General features: G+C 47.0%; 1 protein-coding gene across 1 annotated transcript in view; it reads left to right on the forward strand.

Moving 5' to 3' along the window:
* LOC144278504 (uncharacterized) overlaps nt 1-23,002 on the forward strand; it is a 47,311-nt gene that overhangs the window by 15,415 nt on the left and 8,894 nt on the right. The window contains exons 2-3 of the mRNA XM_077839838.1: nt 8,474-8,556; nt 12,427-12,553. Coding sequence (XP_077695964.1) covers nt 8,533-8,556; nt 12,427-12,553 — 151 coding nt within the window. The 5' untranslated portion in view covers nt 8,474-8,532. The remainder of the gene's footprint in view (nt 1-8,473; nt 8,557-12,426; nt 12,554-23,002) is intronic.

A 23,002-nucleotide genomic window follows, 5' to 3' on the forward strand; every position in this document is an offset into this window, starting at 1 on the left:
TTGACTGAGTCCATGGACCATTTGGCCCACACGGTGTCACTGTAAAGCCTGCTCTGCATGGCTGCCAATTGCTGCTGGTGGCGTTGCACCCGTAAGTCTCTGTAACGCTGTCTCCAGTGACTCGAGAGCATGAGGGCCAGCCTCAGGCAGAGTGGTAAGAAGCAGGGCACAAACCCCAGATTGGTTGTGAGGTCGATATGTAGATTTCACCAACCAAGTATCCAGTGTAAAAGCTTCAGGCACTGTAACAGCATTAACATGGAATCACAGACAGTCCCCTTGGGTCATCCCGTAGATCTCCCCACGCAGGTGACCCAGCCTTTGTGACAGATGGTCCCTTCCACCAGGGGTTCTGAACCTTTTTCTTTCTGAGGCCCCCCCAACATGCTATAAAAACTCCACAGGCCACATGGGCCACAATAACTGGTTTTCTGCATTTAAAAGCCAGGTCTGGTGTTAGGGGGTAGCAAGCAGGGCAACTGCCTGGGGTCCCATGCCACAGGGCCCCCACAAAGCTACATTGGTTAGGCTTCAGCCCCGGGTGGTGGGGCTCAGGGCCCTGGACTTCAGCCCCATGCACTGGGACTTCAGCTTTCTGCCCTGGGCCTCAGCGAGTCTAATGCTGGCAGCCCCCCTGAAACCTGCTCACGGCCCTCCAGGGGGCCCCAGACCCCTGGTTGAGAACCATTGCCTTACACCACAAATCACAGCAATGTTCAGGTTACTGTCAGTCCCAAAGGACCAGTCACTTAGGTCAGTTGATTCTTAGATCTCACAACAAAGACCACACTTGTAGCCAGTCCTGTAGTAACCTGTATTAAGCCCTGGTCTATGCTAGGACTTTAGGTCGAATTTAGCAGCGTTAAATCGATGTAAACCTGCACCCGTCCACACGATGAAGCCCTTTATTTCGACTTAAAGGGCTCTTAAAATCGATTTCCTTACTCCACCTCTGACAAGTGGATTAGCACTTAAATCGGCCTTGCCGGGTCGAATTTGGGGTACTGTGGACACAATTCGACGGTATTGGCCTCCAGGAGCTATCCCAGAGTGCTCCATTGTGACCGCTCTGGACAGCACTCTCAACTCAGATGCACTGGCCAGGTAGACAGGAAAAGAACCGTGAACTTTTTAATCTCATTTCCTGTTTGGCCAGCATGGCAAGCTGCAGGTGACCATGATGGAGTCCCAGAATCGCAAAAGAGCTCCAGCATGGACTGAACGGGAGGTACGGGATCTGATCGCTGTATGGGGAGAAGAATCCGTGCTATCAGAACTCCATTCCAGTTTTCGAAATGCCAAAACCTTTGTCAAAATCTCCCAGGGCATGAAGGACAGAGGCCATAACAGGGACCCGAAGCAGTGCCACGTGAAACTTAAGGAGCTGAGGCAAGCCTATCAGAAAACCAGAGAGGCGAACAGCCGCTCCGGGTCAGAGCCCCAAACATGCCGCTTCTATGATGAGCTGCATGCCATTTTAGGGGGTTCAGCCACCACTACCCCAGATGTGTTGTTTGACTCCTTCAATGGAGATGGAGGCAACACGGAAGCAGGTTTTGGGGACGAAGATGATGATGATGAGGAGGAGGAGGTTGTAGATAGCTCACAGCAAGCAAGCGGAGAAACCAGTTTTGCCGACAGCCAGGAACTGTTTCTCACGCTGGACCTGGAGCCAGTACCCCCCCAAACCCACCCAAGGCTGCTTCCTGGACCCGGCAGGCGGAGAAGGGACCTCTGGTGCGTGTACCTTTTTAAAATACTATACATGGTTTAAAAGCAAGCATGTGAAAGGATTACTTTGCCCTAGCATTCGCGGCTCTCCTGGATGTACTCCCAAAGCATTTGCAAAAGGTTTCTGGGGAGGGCAGCCTTATTGCGTCCTCCATGGTAGGACACTTTACCACTCCAGGCCAGTAACACGTACTCGGGAATCATTGTACAACAAAGCATTGCAGTGTATGTTTGCTGGTGTTCAAACAACATCCGTTCTTTATCTCTCTGTGTTATCCTCAGGAGAGTGAGATATCATTCATGGTCACCTGGTTGAAATAGGGTGCTTTTCTTCAGGGGACACTCAGAGGAGCCCATTCCTGCTGGGCTGTTTACCTGTGGCTGAACAGAAATGTTCCCCACTGTTAGCCACGGGGAGGGGGGAGGGTTGAGGGGGTAGCCACGCGGTAGGGGGAGGCAAAATGCGACCTTGTAACAAAAGCGCATGTGCTATGTATGTACAGTTAACAGCAAGGTTTACCCTGAAAGAGTGTAGCCACTGTTTTATAAAATGTGTCTTTTTAAATACCGCTGTCCCTTTTTTTTCCTCCACCAGCTGCATGTGTTTCAATGATCACAGGATCTTCTCCTTCCCAGAGGCTAGTGAAGATTAGAAAGAAAAAAAAACACACTCGTGATGAAATGTTCTCTGAGCTCATGCTGTCCTCCCACACTGACAGAGCACAGACGAATGCATGGAGGCAAATAATGTCAGAGTGCAGGAAAGTACAAAATGACAGGGAGGAGAGGTGGTGGGCTGAAGAGAGTAAGTGGTGGGCTGAAGAGAGTAAGTGGTGGGCTGAAGAGAGTAAGTGGTGGGCTGAAGCTCAAATGTGGCGGCAGCGTGATGAGAGGAGGCAGGATTCAATGCTGAGGCTGCTGGAGGACCAAACCAGTATGCTCCAGTGTATGGCTGAGCTGCAACAAAGGCAGCTGGAGCACAGACTGCCACTACAGCCCCTGTGTAACCAACCACCCTCCTCCCCAAGTTCCATAGCCTCCACACCCAGATGCCCAAGAACACGGTGGGGGGGCCACCGGCCAAACAGCCACTCTGCCACAGAGGATTGCCCAAAAAAAGAAGGCTGGCATTCAATAAATTTTAAAGTTGTAAACTTTTAAAGTGCTGTTTGGCATTTTCCTTCCCTCCTCCACCACCCCTCCTGGGCTACCTTGGTAGTCATCCCCCTGTTTGTGTGATGAATGAATAAAGAATGCATGAATGTGAAGCAACAATGACTTTATTGCCTCTGCAAGCAATGATTAAAGGGAGGAGGGGAGGGTGGTTAGCTTGCAGGGAAGTAGAGTGAACCAAGGGGCGGTGGGTTTCATCAAGGAGAAACAAAGAGAACTTTCACACCGTAGCCTGGCCAGTCATGAAACTGGTTTTCAAAGCTTCTTTGATGCGTACCGCGCCCTCCTGTGCTCTTCTAACCGCCCTGGTGTCTGGCTGCGCATAACCAGCAGCCAGGCGATTTGCCTCAACCTCCCACGCTGCCATAAACGTCTCCCCCTTACTCTCACAGATATTGTGGAGCACACAGCAAGCAGTAATAACAGTGGGAATATTGGTTTCGCTGAGGTCTAAGCAAGTCAGTAAACTGCGCCAGCGTGCCTTTAAACATCCAAATGCACATTCTACCACCATTCTGCACTTGCTCAGCCTGTAGTTGAACAGCTCCTGACTACTGTCCAGGCTGCCTGTGTACGGCTTCATGAGCCATGGCATTAAGGGGTAGGCTGGGTCCCCAAGGATACATATAGGCATTTCAACATCCCCAACAGTTATTTTCTGTCTGGGAATAAAGTCCCTTCCTGCAGCTTTTGAAACAGACCAGAGTTCCTGAAGATGCAAGCGTCATGTACCTTTCCCGGCCATCCCACGTTGATGTTCGTGAAACGTCTGTTGTGATCCACCAGAGCTTGCAGCACTATTGAAAAGTACCCCTTGCGGTTTATGTACTCGCCTGCTTGGTGCTCTGGTGCCAAGATAGGGATATGGGTTCTGTCTATGGCCCCACCACAGTTAGGGAATCCCATTGCAGCAAAGCCATCCACTATGACCTGCACATTTCCCAGGGTCACTACCCTTGATATCAGCAGATCTTTGATTGCGTGGGCTACTTGCATCACAGCAGCCCCAACAGTAGGCTTGCCCTCTCCAAATTGATTCCCAACTGACCGGTAGCTGTCTGGCGTTGCAAGCTTCCACAGGGCTATTGCCACTCGCTTCTCAACTGTGAGGGCTGCTCTCATCTTGGTATTCATGCGCTTCAGGGCAAGGGAAAGCAAGTCACAAAGTTCCATGAAAGTGCCCCTATGCATGCGAAAGTTTCGCAGCCACTGGGAATCATTCCAGACCTGCAACACTATGTGGTCCCACCAGTCTGTGCTTGTTTCCCGAGCCCAAAATTGGCGTTCCACAGCATGAACGTGCCCCATTAGCACCATGATGCATGCATTGGCAAGGCCCATGCTTTCAGAGAAATTTGTGTCTGTGTCCTGATCACTCACTTGACTGCGCTGACATCGCCTCCTTGCCCGGTATCACTCTGCCAGGTTCTGGTGCTGCATATACTGCTGGATAATGCGTGTGGTGTTTAATGTGCTCCTAATTGCCAAAGTGAGCTGAGCGGCCTCCATGCTTGCCTTGGTATGGCGTCCGCACAGAAAAAAGGCGCGGAACGATTGTCTGCCGTTGCTCTGACGGAAGGAGGGGCGACTGACGACATGGTTTACCGGGTTGGCTTCAGGGAGCTAAAATCAACAAAGGGGGTGGCTTTACATCAAGGAGTATTTCAGGCAGGACTTCACGGAGGGTTCCAATAAGAAATGGTGCACCTAAGTTATTGTTCTTATTGGAACAATGAGGTTAGTCTGGCCTCTGATTGATACATGGCTAGATTTACCTCGCTGCACCTTCTCTGTGAGTGACTGCAGTGTGACCTAGAGGAATGAGTCCCCTAGATGTGGGGAGGGGGGGAAGCAAATGAGTACAAAACAAATCTGGTCTATTTCTTATTTTGATCCACTCCATCTATCTTTTACATCTTTGGCTGGCAGCAGACAGTGCAGAAGGACTGCATGCCATCCACATCTCATGGCTGCCCGGCAGAAGATGATGCAATAGGACTGCTAGCAATCCATATCGCCTGCCTGCTCACCATAAGATGGTTCAATAGGACTGACTGCAGGACTAAAGAGAATGACCTGGTCAAGTCACTCCATATTTCGTCCCTGCGCCCATGTCTGCCCAGGCGCTCCTGGCTGACGTGGCCAGGAGCACCTCGGACATGACGATGACGGCTACCAGTCGTACTGTACCGTCTGCTGCCAAAAGGCAAGGGGTTGATGCTGCTATGTAGCAATGCAGTACCATGTCTGCCAGCACCCAGGAGACATAGGGTGACGGTTACCTGAGCGGGCTCCTTGCTTCCCGTGGTATGGCGTCTGCACAAGTAACTCAGGAAAAAAGGCGCGAAACGATTGTCTGCCCTTGCTTTCACGGAGGGAGGGAGGGAATGGGGGCCTGACAATATGTACCCAGAACCACCCGCGACAATGTTTTAGCCCCATCAGGCATTGGGATCTCAACCCAGAATTCCAATGGGCAGCGGAGACTGCGGGAACTGTGGGATAGCTACCCACAGTGCAACACTCCGGAAGTCGACGCTAGCTTCGGTACTGTGGAAGCACTCCGCCGCGTTAATGTACTTAATGCACTTAGAGCATTTTCTGTGGGGACACACACACTCGAATATATAAAACCGATTTCTAAAATAACGACTTCTATAAATTCGACCTGATTTCGTAGTGTAGACATACCCTAAGGTTTGTTTAAAAGGAAATGAGAGTTGTTTACAGAGTTAAAGCAGGTAATCATATAGATGCAGAAGAGTTACAGTCTTAAATTTCGAAAGGTAGTAGAAGCTTCTATAATAAGCAAGTTCTATATATTCTTTAGAACTAACCCAGGCTAAGCAGCTGGGGATCTCTTGCTTATGCCTTGAAACTTTGCCCCCGGGAGTCCAAGCAGCATACAGATAATCAGTTCCTTCTACATGAGTTTTTTTATCCCCTTCCTGCCATGTGCTCTGAGCTGCAAACTCAGCTAAGGGGAAGTCAAGAGCACAACAACAGTCTTTTGCCGTCTTTAACATCCCATAATGCTCTGTCTGCTGTTGATGGACCTTTCCTCCCAGGCAGGGTGTAATGCATTTTGTTGCCAACCAGCACTTCACGTAGGTAGAGTCTCTCTCCTGTCTGGTGATTGACAGAGCCACAGAGGCTCACAATGCAACTAGTCAGATATTAACCGAGGCAGCAACTCACAAGTATTCGATAAAGTCTAAACACATTCTTATAACCCTAATGCCTGTTTTAACAATACTAGCACAGGTGAGCCAGACTGATTCCAGCTCTGCGTTTGTCCATGTTCAGTTAAGACATGGGGGCTTTTGCAAGAGCTAACACTTTATCTGCCAGTGTCACAGGCAGGATGGGCAGGGATCGTGTCTCTAGCCTCTGTTTGCCAGAAGCTGGTACGGGTGTCAGGGGATGGATCACTTGATGATTACTTGTTCTGTTCATTCACTCTGGGGGGCCTGGCATTGGCCACTGAGCTAGGTGGACCATTGGTCTGATGCAGTGGGATGTTCTTGTGTTCAGTCTCTATCAGGAGTATCTACTCATTTGGACTCACTGGGGAGTCACAGAAAGAAACAAGGTGTGCTGAGGCAAGAAGATCGAGGGACGTGATCGTTCCCCTCTATTCGACTTTGGTGAGGGCTCATCTGGAGTACTGTGTCCAGTTTTGGGCCCCACACTACAAGAAGGATGTGAAAAATTGGAAAGCGTCCAGTGGAGGGCAACAAAAATGATTAGGGGACTGGAAACATGACTTCTGAGGAGAGGCTGAGGGAACTGGGATTGTTTAGTCTGCAGAAGAGAAGAATGAGGTGGGCTTTGATAGCTGCTTTCAACTACCTGAAAGGGGGTTCCAAAGAGGATGGATCTAGACTGTTCTCAGTGGTAGCAGATGACAGAACAAGGAGTAATGGTCTCAAGTTGCAGTAGGGAAGGTTTAGGTTGGAGATTAGGAAAACCTTTTTCACTAGGAGGGTGGTGAAACACTGGAATGGGTTACCTAGGGAGGTGATGGAATCTCTTTCCTTTGAGGTTTTTAATGTCAGGCTTGAGAAAGCCCTGGCTGGGAGGATTTAGTTGGGGATTGGCCCTGCTTTGAGCAGGGGGTTGGACTAGATGATCTCCTGAGGTCCCTTCCAACCCTGATATTCTATGATTCTATGAAGAAGTCCCAGTCTCAGAGCCCCTGGGGTCACACTTGCTAAAAGCTAAAACAAGGCCTCATCCCATGAAAGGGGGCACTCCCAGAAGAGACTGTACAAAGGTTGGAGCATCAAACAACTTTGTCCCCAAGGCAGCTGTCTCAGGTTTACAATCAGAGGGAGAATCCCCCAAAGTGACTCCTTTGGTTCATAGAATCATAGAACTGGAAGGGACCTTGACAGGTCATCTAGTCCAGTCACCTGCACTCAAGGCAGACTAAGTATTATCTAGACCAGTGCTACCCAAAGTGGTGGTCTGCGGACCGGTGCCAATCTGCGTGCAATTGGGGGAAAAAAAATTGCCGGTCCCCCACATCGGATAGCTTGAGAAGCACTGATCTAGACCATCACTGACAGGTGTTTGACCAGCGTGCTCTTAAAAATCCCCAATGATGACGATTCCACAACCTCCCTAGGCAATTTATTCCAGTGCTTAACCACTCTGACAGGAAGTTTTTCCTATTGTCCAACTTAAGCCACCCTTGCTGCAATTTAAGGCCATTGCTTCTTGTCCTATCAGAGGTTAATAAGAACAATTTTTCTCCCTCCTCCTTGTAACAACCTTTTATGTACTTGAAAACTGTGATCATGTCCTCTCTGTCTTCTTTTCCCCAGACTGAACAAACCCAATTTTTTTCAATCTTCCCTCTTTGATCATGTTTTCTAGACCTTTAATCATTTTTTGTTGCGCTTTTCTGGACTTTCTCCAATTTGTCCACATCTTTCCTGAAATGTGGCGCCCAGAACTGGACACAACATTCCAGTTGAGGCCTACTCAGTGTGGAGTAGAGAAGAAGAATTACTTCTCATGTCTTGCTTACAACACTCCTACTAATACATCCCAGAATGATGTTTGCTTTTTTTGTAACACTGTTGACTCATATTTAGCTTGTGGTCCACTATGACCACCAGATCCCTTTCCGCAGGACTCCTTCCAAGGCAGTTATTTCCCATTTTGTATGTGTGCAACTGATTGTTCCTTCCTAAGTGGAGTACTTTGTATTTGTCCTTATTGAATTTCATCCTATTTACTTCAGACCGTTTCTCCAGTTTGTTCAGATCATTTTGAATTTTAATCCTATCCTCCAAAGCACTTGAAACCACTCCGAGCTTGGTATCGTCCGCAAACTTTATAAGTGTAACACACTCTGTTACTGGGAGGGTTTCACCATGTCTCAGGGTTACACCCTGGTGGGAGGGAGCTAGGCCTGAATTGGAATAAGGTCACTCTGTGCTTCACAGTGTGGTAGAAACTAGAATGTCCATTAGCAGGGAAAAATCCAAGGGGAATCGGCTTGTGGAATGGACAAAAGCTCCATCTGAATTCTTTCACATATATCTTTTTACCCACGCAGGCTACAGAATAACATCTACGTTTCACTCCAGATCATCCCATCCTCCCAGGGAGACGGAAATGGCTGCAATGGAGCTGGCTCAGGTAACGGATTATCAGGGAGCTGGTGGTGGGTTCTGCTTGGAGGGAGAGGAGCAGTAAATGCATAGGAAGTTGGGAGCTGCTAGAGGTGGTGGGAGGCAGGAAATATCTAGGGTGGAGAAAGGGAGGGGACAGGATGTGACAAACCTGCTGAGACTTGTGTAATCTAGGTTGCGATGGGTTGTCACCCCCAGGGTGCAGTCTTGGGGGCTTCTGGGAACCGCTGTGCCCTCTAACCCTCAAGCTGGGCTGGCCCTTCTCACACTGCTTTGCTGGAGATGCAGCCAGCCTCTCTAGGCCCTGTTATCACCCAACACAACAGCAGCTGGCGCCATACACCCAACTAAGCTACCTGAGTGCGTTACCTAAGCCACCCAAGGACAGATAGAAGACAACAGCCAATTTCCCAGCTCCCCAACTTTGCACACCTGCTGTAGTATAAATACAGAATTATACCATCTTATAGTGCACAGGGATCTGTATAATGTAAGATCATTAATATAGTTCGCCTTCCCCTGGATATGGGAAAGAGATGTAGAACAAGCTTGTGCTAACCAAGCTGAGATTTTCCCCAGACACTTCACTCAAAATACACAGATTAAGATAAAGCATAAAACAAGTTTATTAACTACAGAAAGATAGATTTTAAGTGATAACAAACAGATCAAAGCAGATTACAGGGATAGCTCAGTGGTTTGAGCATTGGCCTGCTAAACCCAGTGTTGTGAGTTCAATCTCTGAGGGGGGAAAAAAAATTGGGAATTGTGCCTGCTTTGAGCAGGGGGTTGGACCAGATGATCTCCTGAGGTCCCTTCCAACTCTGATATTCTATGATTCTATGAATACTTAGCAAATAACCAAAAATTCAAACTAAGCCTAGCATACTAGATGGATAGAATTTGGATTAGCAATTTCTCAACCTGACTGATGATACAAGCAGTCCATCAAGTTTCAATACACAAGCTAGAAATCCCTTTACCCTGGGACCAGCACTTCCCCCAGTTCAGTCTTTGTTCCTCAGATGTTTCCAGTTCTCTTGTGTGGGGAATGAGGCCAAGAGATGATGTCACACCCCACCTTATGGCTTTTCCATATGTCAGGAACCCTTTGTTCCAAACTCAATTCCTAGTCCACTTTGTGGAAAAATACAGATACCAAAATGGAGTTCAGTGTCATGTGATCTGGTCACATGACCTAGCATGCCCTGCTGAGTCATGGTAGCCATGATTCATAGGCTGGCTGAAACATTCACAGGAAGGCTGAGGTCTTCCATGGTCCATTGTCTTTGTTGATGAGCCATCACCACTGTCTTGCTTCTTCATTGTTGTACCTTAAAGGCTAGTTGTGGGTGTTACCCAGAGTAAGCACATTTGAAATACAGATACAGAGTCAATATCCATAACTTCAGATACAAAGATGATACAGGCACACAAATAGGATAATCCTATTCAGCAAATCGTAACTTTTCCAATAACACTGCACATGACGCATCTTGCACAAAATGCATCATAATTATGTCCGAATCATACTATAATCCTACCACTATGCTGAATATGGGGTGTAGTGTCAGATAGGGCGTAATTTCAAGGCACAGGAGTTGGGAATGGAACTTCCCCTCTTTGTGGAACAGGAAATAACCCTCCAGCCAGGGCTGAAAAAACTTCCCAGATTCCCAGTGCTGGAACCTGAATCTACTGACACTTCATTAGTTACCACCACCCCCAGTCTTTGTGGCAACTGCAACCTTTATCAGTGATGATTTTATACAGTAAATCCTCACTTAACGTTGTAGTTATGTTCCTGAAAAATGCAACTTTAAGTGAAATGGTGTTAAACTAATCCAATTTTCCCATAAGATTTAATGTAAATGCCGGGAGTTAGGTTCCAAGGAAATTTTTTTGGGGCAGACAAAAGGCATTATGTACAGCTGTTTGGCAGCGCTTAGGACTTTCTGGGAAGGAGAGGGAGGAGTGGAGATGCAGCGCTTCCCTGCTCCTCCCTGTCCCTCTCAGAAAGTCCTAAGCACCACCAAACAGCTGTTTGGTGGTGGGGGAAGCGCTGGGAAGGATGGGGAGGAGGCGGAGAAGAGGAACTTATGCATTGCTCTCCTGTAAAGTCGCTGCTCTTCCTCGAAATCTTACATGCAGTGCACAGAGCAGGCAGCCAAACGATGGTATAAGGGAGCATTGCACAACTTTAAACGAGCATGTTCCCTAATTGAGCAGCGACGTAACTTTGAAACAATGTTAAGTGGGAGGACGTTAAGTGAGGAGTTACTGTATTCTCTTCTAGGTCATTGATAAGAATGTTAAATAGCAGAGGGCCAAGAACCAATCCTTGCGGGAACCCGCTAGAAATAAATCCATTCGACCATAATTCCCCCTTTACAATCACAGTTTTTAATCTATTTAATGTATGCCGTTTTTATTATGTATCATTCTAGTTTTTTAGTCAAAATATTGTGCTGAACGAAGTCATATACCTTACAGAAGTATATTACATCAATACTATTAGCTGCAACAAAACTTTTTATCTTATCCAATAATGATACCTTTATTAATGGGTACTAATTATATTACCCTCCTTTAATTCTTTATTAATGAAATCCAGTATCGGCTGATCAGACTTGCCCAGTATCGATGTCAGACTAACACTCTTATAATTAGCTGGGTCATCTCTTTTACACTTTTTAAATATTGGCACAGCATTAGCTTTATTCCCAGTCTTCTGGAATTTCCCCAGTGTTCCAAGTCCTAATTTAAAATCAACATTAACAATCCACCATGCTCCTCCACCAGGTCTTTTAAAACTTTTGGATACAAGTTATCTGGACCCGCTGATTTAAACATGTCTAACTTTAATAGCTACTGTTTAACGTCCTCATGAGTTATTGTTGGAATGGAAAGAATGTCGTCGTCAACATCTTATGATATGAGTACATCATCTGCTTTTCTCCAAATCCAGGAGAGAAATATTTATTGAAGACTTTTACCTCTTCTGCGTTATTTTTGATAATTCTGCCATTTCCATCTAGTGATTTACCACTACCATTGTTAGGATTAATTTTGTACTTTAAAAGCTTCCTTCGTATTTTATTGATTGATCATTGATTTGCTGATAACTTCCCTTATCAATTTTCTACAATTCTGACCTAACTTTTATAGATTCATAGATATTAAGGTCAGAAGGGACCATTATGATCATCTAGTCTGACCTCCTGCACAACGCAGGCCACCGAATCTCACCCACTAACTCCTGCAATAAACCTCTCACCTATGTCTGAGCTACTGAAGTCCTCAAATCATGGTTTAAAGACTTCGAGGTGCAGAGAATCTTCCAGCAAGTGACCCGTGCCCCATGCTACAGAGGGAGGCGAAAAACCCACAGGGACTCTTCCAATCTGCCCTGTAGGAAAATTCCTTCCCGACCCCAAATATGGCGATCAGCTGAACCCTGAGCATGTGGGCAAGATTTCAGCCAGATACCCAGGAAAGAATTCTGTGTAGTAACTCAGATCCCACCACTTTTCTTTACTATTGACATCCCCTTTCTTCCATATATTTTATTTGGAGAGTGTTGGGATTCCTAACAGGGAGCCACCAGCAGTGTCCATAGATAGTCCCATCTCCTATATCAAGCTCTGGCTAGTAGGTATGTGATAAATGTGAAGACCCTGCCTCTGTCTGTCAGCTGGCAGACACAAAGGTTCTTTATTTCTACCCTCTGATGCCTCCTGGTTGCTGTAAGCAAGGTGGGGTGGGACTGTTAACATGTGCCTCCCAGACCTTCCATTTACCTGGTCCTGCTGTTCCATGAATAGTGGGACTGTCACTGGGGTAGCAGATACTGAGTGTTGGACTCTTGCTCTTTCAGGGACCGGTGACTTTCGAGGAGGTGGCTGTGGATTTCACCAGGGAAGAGGGGGCTCTGCTGGACCCCACTCAGAGATCCCTCTACAGGGATGTCATGCAGGAGAACTATGAGTCAGTGGTCTTGCTGGGTAAGGAGTCCTGTCCCCTCGGTTATTCGAAGCTGTGGGGTCTCTAAAGAACCTGAGTAGTAGTAACTTTATACCTTTATTCATCCTACAAGTTTTGACAAGTTTCCTTGCCCCCTTTTTTTGCCTTATCCCCCACTCACTAGTATAATTTTTGGACATGTGCCTTTTTGGTGCCATCAGTCATTTTAAAATTGCATTTAATGTATCCTTATTGGATATATTAATAACTATAGCTTTCATGCCTCCCTCATTTTAAGAAGAAAATATGTTGCCTGTAGAATTCTAAGTTAAGTAAATAGGTGTATGACTCTGTTACGATGCTGGTTCTGGTGGGACCCAACTGAGAGTGCCAATTCAGGACAAATTGCTTAAAGCAGGGCAGTTACAGCCCAAGGCTGGGGTTTTCCCACCTCTAAGGCAAACCAAACCAAACTAGCCAGACAGAAAGGACTTTGGTTTTACCCCACTGGCTAACAACAAGTCACACAAGCAATTCCCTTAGACACTCCAGTTTCCCAGTATTGTGACAGATTTCTGTCACCAGTCTGTCTGAGCCGTCAGGTGATCAGGCTGAGGCCACAGAATCGTTAAGGGAGGAGATGACGGAACACATCAGGTGTCTAAATTTTTAAACTTTATTGATAAAATAATAAAATAACAGCGGAGAGTGCTGGAAATGCTTCTACGTTACTCGAAGGAAGGAAGAGTTAGTGCCCCAAGCCCTAACCCACTTTCATACTCACATACGCCCGACCCAAAGCTGGCCAAGCCTGGGTTTAACGTAAGAAGAAGAGTGGGGGAAGGGTGGACGGGAGTGCTGTCCTGGGGCCAGGTCATCCGAGGATTCGCTGTGATCTCCAAGTTGCTCCAGCTCTCAAGAGGGTTTTAAGTCCTGGGCTCCTTGTGCGGGGTGCTTCGTTCAGGGACCTCTGTGCCAGTCCAAACCAGCTTTCCATGGTGTCTTCAGCTTTCTCAAAACACCCTCGCTCCAGGGATGCAAGGCTCAATGCCCCCTCTTGCTCTCTCGCCGGTGTTTTCAATCTCTTCAGTCTTAGACCTTGTTTTCTTCTTTCCTGGCCTCGCTGCCTTGTAGGTCTGTGCAGTTGGGGTTTTCTTTCTCATGGCTGCTCGGGCACATTCACGCCTCTGTCTTTCTTGGCTGTCAGCCAAGTCTTGGCTGTGAGCAGCGTTGTTGGGCTGGGGCCAGCCTCATATCATTGGACCGAGCTTGCTAGCTGCAGTGTTGAGTTAACCCGTTCTCTTCTCTCTTTCTCCTTCCCCCTTTGGCCTCTTGCAGCCTGCAAAAGAATCTTCCACTCCCCACTCACACCTTTGACCCTCCCCAAAATGCTTTGCGATGCTTGCAACAGTGTTAGCAACATGCAGTGCTGATCTGCCTTCCCCAGGGGAATCCCTGAGGTTGTGACAGTATCACCACCAGAGCCACTCGTGGGGATAAATGGTTATGAAAACCAATACCCCAGTAAAAGAAAAAAGGTTCTCTAGATCTCAAAGGGCCACGCCTCAGACCCAGGTCTATATACAAATCAGATCTTACTCACAAATCATGCTGTTGCCAATCCTTTAGAATCTAAAATCTAAAGATTTATTTATAAAAGGAAAAAGATATAGATGAGAGCAAGAATTGGTTAAATGAAATTAATTACATACATAATAGCAAAGTTCTTAGTTCAGGCTTGTAGCAGTGATGGAATAAACTGCAGGTTCAAATCAAGTCTCGGGAGGACATCCACAGCTGGGATGGATCATCAGTCCTTTGTGTAGAGCTTCCATTTGTAGCAAAGTCCCTCCAGAGGTAAGAAGCAGGATTGAAGACAAGGTGGAGGAGCTGCAGCAGCTTTTTATAGTCTCTTGCCATGTGGTTTCTGCTTTCTTTGTCCCAAGACAAGCTGTCCATCACATGGCCTGGAAAAACCTCAAGAGTTCTGTTCATACACCTGTCCCTGCATACCTTGCTGCTTCACAAGGTGTATCTGCCTTCTCTCAATGGGTTAGTTGTATAGCTGGTGGTCCTTAATGGGCCATCAAGCAGACTAGGCAGAGCTGACACCACCTTGTCTGGGGTGTCACCCAGAAGCATAGCATAAGTTTGAAATACAGACAGTATAGAGCCAATATTCATAACTTCAACTACAATTTGATTCACATATATAGACAGTATAAACATAACCAGCATATCATAATTTTCCCATAGACACCTCACACAACAACCTTTGTACCATATTTTCTGCAAATATATAACAGTGGTTGCAGTAGTGATCTGTACAGTTACTGATTCTGTCAATAACATCACAGACTCACGCATAGCTTGTGTGACAGTCAGATGAGCTCCTCTTTTGATAGAAGAATGTATAATGCTGCCATTCGGGACCCCATGGGTGAGGGGAGGTGAAGAGGGGGAGTAGATCATTTTTGGGTGCCAGGACTTGGGGAGGGTGTGTGCAGGATTAGAGCTAAGAAGCAGCAGGGAGGGATGAGGTAGTGAGAGATGGGGAGAACATAAGAACAGCCATACTGGGTCAGCCCAGAGGTCCATGAAGCCCAGTATCCTGTCTTCTGACAGTGGCCAATGGTAGGTGCCCCAAAGGGAATGAACAGACAGGTTATCATCAAGTGATCTATGCCCTGTCACCCAATCCCAGTTTCTGGCAAACAGAGGCTAGGGACACCATTCCTGCCCATCCTGGCTAATAGGGGGGGAACACAAGAAGCTCCCAAGGTGCTGGGAGGTGGTGCCGGCTGAGCGTAATGGGAAGAAGGGGAGGGGAGTGTGGAGAAAGAGCACCCGGGAGGTGGCCTGGGTGCATCAGTGAGAGGGAGGAGAGTTTGGGGATCTAGAGCTGTGGGGGATCCCAGACCTTTAACCCCAAATCCCTACCCAAGCCTTGTTGCTTTAGAGCCTACACTCCAGTTTTATTTCTGTTCAGTTTCACTTCATTATACATTTTTTCCTTAAAAACATCTAAGGAAGGAGATTCCACCACCTCCTAGGTAACCCATTCCAGTGCTTCACCACCCTCTTAGTGAAAAAGTTTTTCCTAATAGCCAACCTAAACCTCCCCCACAGCAACTTGAGACCATTACTCCTTGTTCTGTCATCTCTTACAACTGAGAACAGTCTAGATCCATCCTCTTCGGAACCCCCTTTCAGGTTGTTGAAAACAACTATCAAATCCCCCCTCATTCTTCTCTTCTGCAGACTAAACAATCCCAGTTCTTCCTGCTCCCAAAAACATAACGAGTCCATGTATGCTTCCCAGTTCCCTCAGCCTCTCCTCATAAATCATGTGCTCCAGCCCCCTAATAATTTTTGTTGCCCTCCGCTGGACTCTTTCCAATTTTTCCACATCCTTCTTGTAGTGTGGGGCCCAAAACTGGACACAGTACTCCAAATAAGGCCTCACCAATGCCAAATAGAGGAGAACGATCTCATCCCTTGATCTGCTGGCAATGCTCCTACTTATACAGCCCAAAATGCCGTTAGCCTTCTTGGCAACAAGGGCACACTGTTGACTCATCCAGCTTCTTGTTCACTGTAACCCCTAGGTCCTTTTCCGCAGAACTGCTGCCTAGCTGCTCGGTCCCTAGTCTGTAGCAGTGCATGGGATTCTTCCGTCCTAAGTGCAGGACTCTGCACTTGTCCTTGTTGAACCTCATCAGATTTCTTTTGGCCCAATCCTCTAATTTGTCTGGGTCTCTCTGCATCCTATCCCTACCTTCCAGCGTATCTACCACTCCTCCCAGTTTACTGTCATCTGCAAACTTGCTGAGGGTGCAATCCACGCCATCTTCCAGATCATTTATGAAGATATTGAACAAAACTGGCCCGAGGACCGACCCTTGGGGCACTCCGCTTGATACCGGCTGCCAACTAGACATGGAGCCATTGATCACTACCCGTTGAGCCCGACAATCTAGCCAGATTTCTATCCACCTTATAGTCCATTCATCCACCCCATACTACTTTAACTTGCTGGCAAGAATACTTTGGGAGCTGTATCGAAAGCTTTGCTAAAGGCAAGGAATAACACGTCCACTGCTTTTCCCCTCATCCACAGAGCCAGTTATCTCGTCATAAAGGCAATTAGATTAGTCAGGCATGACTTGCCCTTGGTGAATCCATGTTGACTGTTCCTGATCACTTTCCTCTCCTCAAAGTGCTTCAAAATTGATTCCTTGAGGACCTGCTCCATGATTTTTCCAGGGACTGAGGTGAGGCTGACTGGCCTGTAGTTCCCCGGATCCTCCTCCTTCCCTTTTTTAAAGATGGGCACTACATTATCCTTTTTCCAGTCGTCCAGAACCTCCCCTGATGGCCATTAGGTTTCAAAGACCATGGCCAATGGCTCTGCAATCACATCCGCCAACTCCTTTAGCACCGTCGGATGCCGTGCATCCGGTCCCATGGACTTGCGCTCGTCCAGCTCCTTGCCCCTCCATGCATGTTCCAAGGTAATAAGCAATACTCTGACAATGACATTTTACCTCTAGCATGTATAAAATTGCCCACAAGACATGAGACTAGGTCATAGATCATAAAATCACATCAGAGTCAACAGGAGTGAGCATTTGGAGAGTGTGTTCTCTCCCACCCACCCCCCTTTCCCCCATCTGCAGCAGCTGCAAGCTGTCTTCCCTCCAGGCTCCTTAGATCTTTGAACCTGTTCCTTCCGAGGTTGCGTGGCCCAGTTCTTCTTTCTTACATTCTCCTTTTCCGGAATAATTAGAGGCTGTTGCTCCTGAATTTTATTGTTTAATTACCCAGCCTTCTCCACACACTGGGGGAGTTTAATTGTCTCTCCCATTACACCTTAGTCACTGTGCCTGCCCCATGAGGCATTGCAAACCCTTCCCAAATCACCCTGCGGCCAGGTGCTTGGTGGGATAGCTACCACAATGCACTGCTCTCTTTGCTGTTGCAAGAGCTGCTAATGTGGATGCGCTCCACCCTCACGAGGAGCACAGGGTGGGGACACAACCGCGGTTTAATTCCAGCGCTTTAATAAAAGTGGTATGATTTGTGCAGAAACTTGCCAGTGTAGACGTTCCCAAAGGGAATTCAAAAGTCTCTCACACCACAAGTTCCAACAGTCTGACTGGCTGAATCTTTCAGTCAGGATCCCTCCCCAGTCCAGTGCTGCTTCCTTTGTTCTTTATTCCCCAAAATGTGCTTTTCCGATGTCACAGTTCTGGGGTAGCTAAGCTTTAGACCTGGCTCTATGGTCTGCTTAAGGAATGCCCTCTCAAGTATCAGGCCTCTAGCCAGCCCCTCTCTATGGGTAGGACCTACATGCCTCTACTTTTTGATCAGGGTTTGAGAATTGCAGCTTGTCCTCCACTGTGTGCACTGGACTAATGTCCAGTTCTTGTGCTTTGCTTTCTCTCCAAGGGCTGTGAGCAGTTGGTGTGTGATAGAGGTAGGAATTTTGGAGATACTTGTAGGATGCCAATACACACCTCAGTTTCCCTCTGTTATTGGTATTGCTATGATTATAAAGAGCAGGAGACATGAGGTGTTTTGTCACGTAACTGTCATGGGGTGATATGAATGGGTCATTAAGGACTGGCTGGGACCAACCTACATCAATGGAATACCCGACAGAGACAAGGGAATAATTTTCACCTGTCCATGGGAGGATTTCCGCTTGGCTGAGTGAAGCATACATGGACTTGTTATGTTTTTGGGAACAGGAAGAACTGGGCTCGCAGATGCAGGGAGCTCTACTGGAGTGAAGATAAATGGACAGGCACAGTGAAAGGAAACCAAAATGTTTTCTACAGCAGCATGGCTCAAGGGCAGTGGCCAGTATAGACTATATTGTCTTCTTTGCTTCCCGGTGCTAATCTAAGGACTTTCCAATGGTGTGTTTTGGTTGACTAATAAACCCTGCTGTGTTTTATGTCTGCCCAGTGTCACAGCAAAAACTTGCTGAGGTGCATTGAAACATGCATGAGGAACAGTCTCTGAACAGCAGTGTGGTTCAGCTGGACCTGCTGGGCAGAGCTCACAGGTTGGAATAGGAGTGTTGAAGCCATAGGCTTAGTCTCAGGTGTTGAAGCTACATGGCCCATCCTTGTGAAAGAGTGGGACGCCTTGGAGGTCTAGGGCACTCAAGGGGCACCTCCCAAGGACTGTTTAAAAGCCAGGGCATTGCACAGGTCCTGTGGATCCATGACAATGTGCCAGAGGTTAACCCTTATGGGAAAAAGATATAAAACAAGAAAATGATCTAAATTCGTATTTACCATTGCCCCCTCCTCAGCCCTCATGGGAATCCCTGATCGGTTCCAAAGTGTATTAGAACCTTCCTTAAAGGCTTACCTCTAAGTTATCAGGTCATGTCAGTTTTGTTAGAGGGCTTTCCCTTCACCCTCCCACTTCCCTGGTTCTTGTCACGTAGACAGGAAGAAGCAAAAGACCAGAAGTCGGAAGTGCAGATAATGCAATGTTTATTGGGGTTAGTTTCCAAGCAAGCATATTCCGAAGCCTTTCACACTAGTCGGGCTTATCTCTGTATGCTGATAGTCTGTTCCCCAGTGTTCCCTCCCCAGCTCCGACGCTGCAGAGCATTTACCTAGCATCCCCCTTGCCGGCTCTGACGCCGCAGAGCCTTGCCTGTGTCCCTGTTCCTGTTCTACCCCTTAACACACGTGATTCCAATTTCCCTTCCCCCTCCTGATTGACCCCAGTTTATATAGTAATATTCTCAGCTATATCTTAACCAATCATTTTACTGAAATTTAACAAACCAGTTCTAACATAGTGTAACATAATTCTCTAATCAATTATATCCCACTACCCTAATTAACTTACACCTAGCAACGTTAATTATACAGCTGACAGAAACAATTAGAGAACCAGACTGATTAATAATGTAAAAGTGGTGGCCATAAATATAAAACAATACAGAAATGAGGGTTTCACAACCATTGATAAGTGATTTCTTGCCAGACAGGATGCTATCAAACTAAGTTTTCTTTAATCATCTTAATATCTGTTTCTTTATCTGGTGGTGATGGGCACTATCCAGACAGGATCGTCTTCCTAACAGCCCAATACAACCTTATTTCAATGTGACTGGTTTGGGATGTGAGGATGTGACCCTACGCTTCCCAGCTTATGGCTGCCCCTGCTGTTTAGCCAAAGGCCTTAGCCTAACAACAATGCCTCAGACTATCCTAGTGAGAGAAGGCCCATACATAGGCAGACTGTGATTTTTATTCTTTGTTTTTATACCCCTGTAACTAGCTAAGTGATTAAAAATACAGTAACTCCTCACTTAATGTTGTAGTTACGTTCCTGAAAAATGCAACTTGAAGTGAAACGATGTTAAGCGAATCCAATTTCCCTATAAGAATTAATGTAAATGGGGGGGTTAGGTTCCAGGGAATTTTTTTTTTTTGCCAGACAAAAGGCATTATATACATTTTAAACAATTTTAAACAAGCAATTTAATACAGGTGTAAGTTTTAAACTATTTTAAAGCTATTTTGGGGGGAGGGATAGCTCAGTGGTTTGAGCATTGGCCTGCTAAACCCAGGGTTGTGAGTTCAATCCTTGAGGGGGGCATTTAGGGATCTGGGGCAAAAATTGGGGATTGGTCCTGCTTTGAGCAAGGGGTTGGACTAGATGATCTCCTGAGGTCCCTTCCAACCCTGATATTCTATGATTCTATGAAAACAACAATTTAATATACAATCATCATTGCTGAGTATGAAGCTTGGTTGAGGTGGTGGAGTCAGAGAGTGGAAGAGGGTGGATTGTCCGGCTGCTCTTCTTGCTGTTCTTGCTGAACTTTCTGAACGTGAAAAAACAAATCTAGAGATTTTTTTGCTTTCCTTTTTTGTTCTTGGTAAATTTCTTTATAGCAAGTCATTAGATGATCAACTCCCCTAATCACTTTGGAGCTGCATTTCCTGTCAAGATCATCATCACTCAGGATTTGCAAGCCAGCCTTAACGTGCCTCTTCTCCCCCCACACCACCTCCTGCTTTCGTCCACACGCTCCATCCTCGCTTCGCCCCCTCCCTTCCCTACCTCCTGCCTGTGGCAGTCAGCTGGTTGTGGCATTCAGGAGGGAGGGGTGAGGAGTGAGGACTTGGCTTGCAGGCTCCCCCTCCCTCTCCTGCCTCCTGAATGCTGCAAACCAGCTGATTGCTGCAGGCAGGAGGCAGGGAAAGGTGGGGGAGGCTGCGTGCAGACTCCTTACTCCTCCCCCCTCCCTCCTGCCTCCTGAATGCCACAAACCAGCTAATTGCCACAAGCAGGAGGCGGGGGGAGCAGGGGGAAGGCGCTGATCTGCAGGGTCTGCTGGTGGGCAGGAGGTGCTGGGGGGGGCGCATAGGAGAGCTGATGGGGGGCTGCCAGCTGAGGACAAAGCAGGCAGCTAAATAACGTTATAGCGGAGTATTGCACAACTTTAAATGGAGTATGTTCTGTAGTGGAGCAGGGACGTAAGAGTGAAACAACATTAAGCGAGAGGAAGTTAAGTGGGGAGTTACTGTACATCTAAGTTCTTAAAGTATAGGCTTTACAGGCAGGCCTGAATATCTATATTCTAACAGTGCATTATACCCCCATTTTGTGTCTGTCTTGTCTATTTAGATTGTAAATTCTTCAGGGCATTGGCCATCTACTATTCTCTGTTTGTACTTTGCCTAGCACAATGGGGACCCACTGTTAGTTGGTCCTTAGGCACTAAGGTAATGAATATGATTTATAATAATAACAACTCTCCTGCCACTTTGAGCCAAGGAAGATGGCCTTGGGATCTGAGGATGAGGGGAAAGCAGTGGACGTGTTGTTCCTTGACTTTAGCAAAGCTTTTGACACAGTCTCCCACAGTATTCTTGCCAGCAAGTTAAAGAAGTATGGGCTGGATGAATGGACTATAAGGTGGATAAAAAGTTGGCTAGATTGTCGGGCTCAACAGGTAGTGAACAATGGCTCCATGTCTAGTTGGCAGCCGGCATCAAGTGGAGTGCCCCAAGGGTCGGTCCTCGGGCCGGTTTTGTTCAATAGCTTCATTAATGATTTGGAGGATGGTGTGGATTGCACCCTCAGCAAGTTTGCAGATGACACTAAACTGGGAGGAGAGGTAGATAAGCTGGAGGGTAGGGATAGGTTACAGAGGGACCTAGACAAATTAAAGGATTGGTCCAAAAGAAATCTGATGAGGTTCAACAAGGACAAGTGCAGAGTCCTGCACTTAGGACTGAAGAATCCCATGCACCACTACAGACTAGGGACCGAATACTAGGCATCAGTTCTGCAGAAAAGGACCTAGGGGTTACAGTGGACAAGGAGCTGGATTTGAGTCAACAGTGTGCCCTTGTTGCCAAGAAGGCCAATGGCATTTTGGGATGTATAAGTAGGGGCATTGCCAGGGGATCGAGGGACGTGATCATTCCCCTCTATTCGACGTTGGTGAGGCCTCATCTGGAGTACTGTGTCCAGTTTTGGGCCCCACACTACAAGAAGGATGTGGAAAAATTGGAAACCTTCCAGCAGAGGGCAACGAAAATGATTAGGGGACTGGAACACATGACTTCTGAGGAGAGGCTGAGGGAACTGGGATTTTTAGTCTGCAGAAGAGAAGAATGAGGGGGGATTTGATAGCTGCTTTCAACTACCTGAAAGGGGGTTCCAAAGAGGATGGCTCTAGACTGTTCTCAGTGGTAGCTGATGACAGAACAAGGACTAATGGTCTCAAGTTGCAGTGCGGGAGCTTTAGGTTGGATATTAAGAAAAACTTTTTCTCTAAGAGAGTGGTGAAACAGTGGAATGCGTTACCTAGGGAGGTGGTGCAATCTCCTTCCTTAGAAGTTTTTAAGGTCAGGCTTGACAAAGCCCTGGCTGGGATGATTTAGTTGGGGATTGGCCCTGCTTTGAGCAGGGGGTTGGACTTGATGACCTCCTGAGGTCCCTTCCAATCCTGATGTTACTGCTTAAAAATGAGTTGGGATTAAAACCATGGAATAATCTTTGTGACACATATCCCACAAATTCCACTGACCTCCCTTGTTTTCTTTGCCTGGAGTAGGGTTTCCAGTTTCCAAACCTGGTGTGATCTTGCAGATGGAACGAGGGGAAGATCTGTGGGTCCCAGACCTCCAGGGCTCTGAGCAAAAAGTGCTCCCGAGAGCTGCCTGCTGGTTTAACCAATTCCAGGTGAGGAATTGTTTAAACCAACTCAAAAACTGTTTGGGAATGCAGAAAACATTTGGGATTCCCTACAAAAAGCCTGTGAGCTCTCCAAGTTCAGGATTGTTCCCTGTAGGCGTGGAATCATTATGGCAGATGTCACCTATTCTGACTGACAACTGGCAGCCCGTCCCTCTCCGATCTCGCTTTCCCCGAGTGTTCTGGTGAGATGCGGACCAAAACTGATCCTTTCCTCTCTCCTCTGAGGAAGGGTTTGGGGAAAA

The sequence above is a fragment of the Eretmochelys imbricata genome, chromosome 22, assembly GCF_965152235.1.
Source record: "Eretmochelys imbricata isolate rEreImb1 chromosome 22, rEreImb1.hap1, whole genome shotgun sequence".
Taxonomy (NCBI): domain Eukaryota; kingdom Metazoa; phylum Chordata; order Testudines; family Cheloniidae; genus Eretmochelys; species Eretmochelys imbricata.